This window comes from Entamoeba invadens (assembly GCF_000330505.1).
Source record: "Entamoeba invadens IP1 unplaced genomic scaffold scaff_1105074724629, whole genome shotgun sequence".
NCBI classification, from domain to species: Eukaryota; Evosea; order Mastigamoebida; family Endamoebidae; genus Entamoeba; species Entamoeba invadens.
This window is the reverse complement of record NW_004440426.1, coordinates 717,389-723,758: the sequence shown is the minus strand read 5'-3', so window position 1 is coordinate 723,758 and position 6,370 is coordinate 717,389. Positions and strand designations below refer to the sequence as shown.

General features: G+C 39.4%; 4 protein-coding genes across 4 annotated transcripts; 3 read left to right on the top strand and 1 right to left on the bottom strand.

Moving 5' to 3' along the window:
* EIN_022580 (hypothetical protein) lies at nucleotides 1–1,377 on the bottom strand (the record flags this gene model as incomplete). Its single annotated transcript, XM_004257362.1, has 1 exon — nucleotides 1–1,377. A coding segment is annotated over one exon (1,377 nt), but the record flags the coding sequence as incomplete, so codon positions are not given.
* Nucleotides 1,378–1,968: 591 nt separating this feature from the next.
* On the top strand, nucleotides 1,969–3,882 carry EIN_022570 (hypothetical protein; the record flags this gene model as incomplete). The annotated part of the gene is made up of 2 exons (XM_004257361.1): nucleotides 1,969–3,142; nucleotides 3,194–3,882. The coding sequence occupies 2 exons, from the start codon at nucleotides 1,969–1,971 to the stop codon at nucleotides 3,880–3,882; spliced, it is 1,863 nt and encodes a 620-aa protein (XP_004257409.1).
* Nucleotides 3,883–4,121: 239 nt separating this feature from the next.
* EIN_022560 (hypothetical protein) lies at nucleotides 4,122–5,144 on the top strand (the record flags this gene model as incomplete). The annotated part of the gene is made up of 1 exon (XM_004257360.1): nucleotides 4,122–5,144. The coding sequence occupies one exon, from the start codon at nucleotides 4,122–4,124 to the stop codon at nucleotides 5,142–5,144; it is 1,023 nt and encodes a 340-aa protein (XP_004257408.1).
* Nucleotides 5,145–5,224: 80 nt separating this feature from the next.
* EIN_022550 (hypothetical protein) lies at nucleotides 5,225–6,178 on the top strand (the record flags this gene model as incomplete). The annotated part of the gene is made up of 1 exon (XM_004257359.1): nucleotides 5,225–6,178. The coding sequence occupies one exon, from the start codon at nucleotides 5,225–5,227 to the stop codon at nucleotides 6,176–6,178; it is 954 nt and encodes a 317-aa protein (XP_004257407.1).
* Nucleotides 6,179–6,370: the final 192 nt, after the last annotated feature.

Below are 6,370 nucleotides of genomic sequence, written 5' to 3'. Positions count from 1 at the left end.
TGGTCCATACTCTTTATTTCCGTATTCGAATGTTTCTGTATGTCTTCTTATATTCACTAAAGCTCGCGTTAAGTACAGTCCAAATGTCTTAGTGTGCAACTCTCGAATTTGTCCTGTGTAATGTGACTCATAAAACTTGGGCAAGTGCTGATGAATGAACAATTCCAAAGCCGCTCGATAACTTTGCATCTTCATAGCGTACAACCACTCTTCTCTAGTCTTCCCCTCAGGGTGGGGATTACTCGTCACGTAATTTTCCGCCATGTGGAACTTAATTATTCTGTCGTGCAAGAGACGCTTACTCATCGGAAACCCAAACTTCTTCGGAACACACGTGGGACACTTCTCAAAGAGCGTTCGCTGTTTCTCGTCATCCATCAAGATGTATTTGTTCTCCGTTAGTTTGTGATAACAACACCCAACCATACACACACTTTTAATCTCCGGAATCCCTTGAAACATTCGAAGGAGCGTCGGAGTTAAATCCCCACATGGGTGAAGGCCTGTTAATAACACACTCTCTTCATGCAATTTGGCGATGTCGCAGAACTCAGACGACGTCGTCTCCGCTGTTAAAAACGCCGTGTAACTTTCCGAGTGAGTCAGTTGCACGCCTTTCGCTCTTTTCCGATCAACGTCATTCACACGTATCGCCATTTTGTTTGTAAAGTCCGCATTGCCTTCGATCCCGACGGCACGCAACGGGGAATTTAAGACGATGTATTCAGTCAAGTACCCCTTCCCACTGCCAACATCAACAATAGTTTTCACGTCGCTGTTCTTCGCTATTTTAATGATCAAATCGCCTAAGAGTCGAATTTCGTATTTTTTCTTTTGTTTCATAAAGACGACGTCTATAGGTTGGGACTTCCCTTTAATGTCTTTTGTAAACCACGTTTTTGCTTTGGGATCAAACTGAAAAGAGTCTTCAAACTTTCGTGGGGTCAGTCTTCGGCAATGGTCAATAAAGTCATTTAAGCCGTGAGCTACAGGGAACTTCTCCTTGAGCATTTTGATGACTTCCAAGTCGACACCAGATGGGTATGGCAGCGTTGGCATCTTATCCGTCATCAAGTCCATTAAGTAACAATACACCTCTAAAGCGTGTTCTGGATGCGCAGTTGCATATACTTCAAGTGGGATCAGAAATTGACTTTTCCATTCTTCTGGTAATGAATCAAATTGATTGTACATGAAAGCGTGGACACTCCTTTCCGTGTCGAGGTACATCCCATCCTCGTCGTAATGGTTCGTCGTGAAAAGGTTTTGATTGGCAGACAAAAAGTCGTTTAACTCGTCACAGTACACTTCGTAAGAACTGAAAGACGGTGGTAAAATTTCGGGGAGACTTGTGTATGTATCTATTGGCGTCGACATGTGGTTATGCTCAAACCCTTCTTCTTTTTTTTTTTTCAAAAAGTTTTCTTCAATTCGTCGATACTTTGAAACTTCAAAATCGAGGTTTGTGGCAACCAAAAACCATTTTTGTATATTCTAACCGTCATGGAGTGGCGGGTTATCGATAATTAATTGATGTTTGTTTATTTACTAGATCAACATTGAATTTGTAGATTGGAATAGTCAAATGCTTGGTCTGAGACATTTCAATGAATTCCACACCAAACTATATTTGTTTTGAAAACAATTACACGACCTTTATTGGTGTCAGCACAAAACCTGAAATTTGTAGACACAAATTATAAACAAGTAATTCTGGTTGTTTTCATGTTATTTATAACAAAGAAATGAAATAAAATGTGCGTTTTGCATTGACAATGATAAAAAAAAAAAAAAATGCTTCGGTGCAGTCTTTTATAAACAACGCTCCAAAAGGTGGTTGAATAGAATCCAATAAAATACTTCAAAGCAATACATACCTCCAAAGTTTTATTCTTTTGTCTCTTCCACCTTCCAAAAAGCAAAATCAGCAGTGGTATTAAAGTCGAACTAGAAAATATAACACAGCAGATGAGTGATTTAGAACAATTGAAAGAAATTGGACAAAAGAAGTTCCAAGACCAGGCCGTCTGGATGTTGAATGCGATGTGGTTGAAAGAGAAAGATGCCCGTGCTGAGGAACTTTGGAAATTCGTTGGCTTGTTTTCCAGTTTGGAACAAGAAAATGGGAAAGAGGGTTGTGGCTTGGACGAAGTTAATATGCACAGAGTTTTTGAAAAATTGAATGCTCATCTGACCTTCCAAGAGATGAGAAACCATATGAGAAAAGTCGGTGTGACTTCCTTTAAAAAGATATCTATGATCAACTTCCTTATTTTCTATTTTGGGTACGATTGGAAGGAAGTCGTTAACGCCCCACAAGGTGGTAACACAGAGGAGCTTGCCAAAGCCAAACAGATGTTAGAAGACGTCACCATTGCTTTTGAAGAAGCCACTAAAAAGGCAGAAGAGTCTAAAAAAGCTGCGGAAGAATCGAAACAGAAAAATAGTGAAGCTAAAGAAGCACTTGAGATCTCCACCAAAAAGGCAGAGGAAAGTGCCGCTAAAGCCGAGGAAGCAAGACAAAAAGTGGAAGAAGCCACTCAAAGAGATAATGAAGCTGCTGAGAAGGTCGAAATCAGTAACCAAAGACTTGAAGAATCAAAGCAGAAGGTAGAAGAAGCTACTGCTCGTGACAATGAAGCTTCTGAGAAGGTTGAAATAAGCAATCAACGACTCGAAGAAGCGAAGCAACGACTTGAGGAAGCCACTGAAGCTGATAACGAAGCTGCTCAAAAGCTTGAAGTGAGTAAACAAAAGCTTCAGGAGTCTGAAGAGAAGCTTCAGATCAGTCAACAAAAAGTCGAAGAAGCCACACAGAAGCTTGAAGAGAGTGTCAATACCGCGCAGATCTCTGCCAACGCTGCAGAGGTTGCCAAAAAAGACGAGGACGACGCCATTGAACGACAAAAAGAAGCTCAAGCTGCTGAAGATGAAGTCACCAAAGCTTTGAACGAAGTCAAGTCACAAGAAGAAGCCAAAGAGAACAAGAAAGCTGCTTTAAAGAAGAAGATTGAGACATCTGGTTTAGTTGCGAAGAATGCAGCTATTCAAGAATTGGCAAAATTAGACAATGAAGATGATTTGCCATTAAGAAGAGCCAAAATCACATTAGAAGCCGCTCAGAAGAGAGCCGCCAAGCCAGGTTTGTTCACTTTGTACTTCTTATCTATTAATATGACGTAATAACACATAGTCAAAATAGCAACAGAAGCACGTGAAAAGGCTTCTGCTACAGCTCAACAAGCTCTCGAAGCCAAAACTGCTGCTGAAGAAGCTAAGAACCAAGCAGAAGCCGCTCAAAAAGCTGCCGAAGAGGCTAACGCGCAAGCCGAAGAAGCCAAGAATGCTGCTGAAACTGCAAAACAAGAAAGTGAGAATGCTAAACAACAAGCAGAAGAAGCAAAACAGAAATCAGAAGACGCAAAAGACGCGAGTGAAAAAGCTAAACAAGAAGCCGATGATGCTAAAGAGAGAGCAGCACAAGCAAAAGCTCAGGCAGAAGAAGCTAAAGAAATTGCTCAGAAGGCGAAAGAAGACGCAGACGCCGCTAAACAAGTTGCTGCTGAAGCCAAAGAAGCGGCTGAAAAAGCAAAAGAAGAGGCCGAACAAGCTCTTCAAGCCTCAAATGAAGCTAAAGCACAAAGTGAAAAAGCACAACAAGAAGCTGAAGAAGCCGAAAAACAAGCCGTCGAAGCACAAGAACAAGCGGAACAATCCGTCCAAGACGCAAACCACAAAGTAGCAGAAGCTGAGGCGTATCTTGAAGAACAAAAGAGGAAGGCTGAAGGTGCCGGACAAGGCGCTATTTGGTTCATGCAAAGAGAAGTCACTGAAAAGAAGAAGTTTATGCCTGTCAGCAAAGGCGGTTTAGCTAAAAAGTGATCAGTTTTTTCATCTTTTGTATTAGTACTCATTGTATTATTATAAAATAATAAAAAATATTATACTTAATAGTTTTAATGATAGTTTAATTAATAATTATATTAATAGTTTAATCATTCGTTTTGCGTATTAGTTGAATATATAGTTTAATTAATACTATTTAGTAGAAAACAAAAGACATTATTGAAATACCATAAAAGTTCTATTTACATACTATAAATTAAATAATTCAAAACACCATGAGTGTAGGAAGAGTTCTAAGTCTTGTACTTCTTCTATTGACAACGACTGTACTTGTCACTCATGTTGTGCTCGAACAGTCCCAACACTTTGAAGTGACTGCGTTGACTACGATCAAACAGTGGCTTAATCATAATATGTGTATGGGAACATCAACATACTTGAATGTATTTCCGTCTTTAAAAACAGTAGATATTAACACGCTCTTCTTCACAGCGTTTATGATATCATCTACATCATTCCTTTTATCAAGTGGCTTTAAGAAGTGTAGTCTATTTCAAATCAGTCTTGTCAGTGGGGTGCTCTATTGCTCTTTATTTGTGATGTCATTCATCTTACTTCGTCCTGGAATTTTGTGTGGGGTGATGAAAATGGTGGTCTTTTTGGATTACAGCAAATTCACTGAATCCACGCAAAATATCTTAGGCGATTCCAGTTATGATGACTTAGGTATTTCCTCTAAGATAAATGACTTTGTGGATACGACTCGGTATAATGTGTCGTCTGTTGTGTTTACACACAGTCTCGTCTTTGTGTTTTGCTACGCATTACTCTGTAGATGTTGTAACAACGTTGTAAAGCATATGATGAACTTTTCATTTTTAGTAGTCCCTGTTGTTCTCTTTTGGGTAGTTATACCTAACGACACAACACTAGGAAACTGGATGTGGACATTCTTTGTGTTACTTGTGTTAATGGTCCACTTCCAGCATTGCCCATACTTCCTTGCCGTCGACTATATATCAGCAGCAGTACTCTTTTCATATCGGGTTGTAGACTTGTGTGTGCGACTGAATATACCATACCACTTCTCTATTGGAGTCAGTGTCTTTGTAGTCTTTTTGACCTTCATTTTTGTTGTGAATTTGTCCCCATTGGCACACACTTGTTCCTTCTGTGTATTCTACTTAATACTGACTCTCCAGAAATGCCCTCAAGACCTTCTTTTAGTGATCTTCTTTACATATGTGTTCTTCTTTGAAAGTACCACGGAGAACAAAGAACATAACAAAAGTGATTAATAAGACTTATTTCTGTTTCATTTTGTTGTTCCAAAGCATTTGCAATTGAACAAGTCGATATAAAGTGAGCGACAAAGTTAATGAAAAATAGAGAAAGTTGGTTATGTCTGAATTGCTTCATCGGTGACATTTGGTTCCTGACGTCAAACTCAAAAATAGAATTATTTCACCACTTGAGAAAAAACTTGAAAACGACTCAATTCAAGATGGACGGCTCACCACAACTGAACACACAAAATGAGTACGACCCCTCACACTTCTTTGTAAGTCGCGTTTGCTTTATATCACATAAAGGAACATATTTAAGTGTTGATCATACCAATACGGTGACTTGGACGAGTCCTGTATGTGAGGAGAATGAACTTTTTACTATGAGTGCTGCACCACGATTTGGATTTGTCACTATCCGAACGTCACATGGGAAGTTCTTAAGTGTCTCCAATGGGGAGTTACACGCAAATCGAGAACTTGCCTTTGAGGATGAATTCTTTACAATAGGCCCCGCACCAGAACAAGGGAAATACACACTCAAAAGCATTACGGGAAGGTTTGTGTCGGTGCAGAAGAATGGAGATATTGAAGTGAATAGACTCGCCGCACAGCATTGGGAGTTCTTCAAGATAGAAGTTAGATCGCAACACCCCGAGTTTCTGTTGGACGTCACAAAGGAAGTGGCATTTCGATCACAAGACGGACGGTATTTAAGTGCACAACCAGATGGTACAGTGGAGTGGAATAGAACGGAGTGCCGCGGATGGGAACTCTTTAGTATAGTGACTACATCACGGGAAGGGTATATGGCGTTCCGGACAGAAGATGGAAAGTACTTGAAAGTTGGTGAAGGGGAGGGAGTAGTGACGGGGAATATCTTCCCCGAAGAGTCTACATATTTTGTTGTTGAACGTGCAAAAGACGAGAAGTATAGAGTCAGAAGTGTGTTTGGAATGTACTTGGTAGCTTCAAGTGATGGGGGGGTGAGACTCAAACGGGGGATCGATGATGACACCTCGTTAATTAGTATCGAGCAGTGTTAATTTACTTTGTTATTGTTTATTATATTTTTTATTAATAATTATTAATAATTATATTAATATATATATGAAAAAATAAAGCAAAACCATACTTTGATGGTTTGAATAGTTCAATTTTGTAGTGTTTAATTCATGTATTAAATAAATTAAATTAATAGTACATATCAACTCAGAGTGAAGTAATCTTTTTAAAAT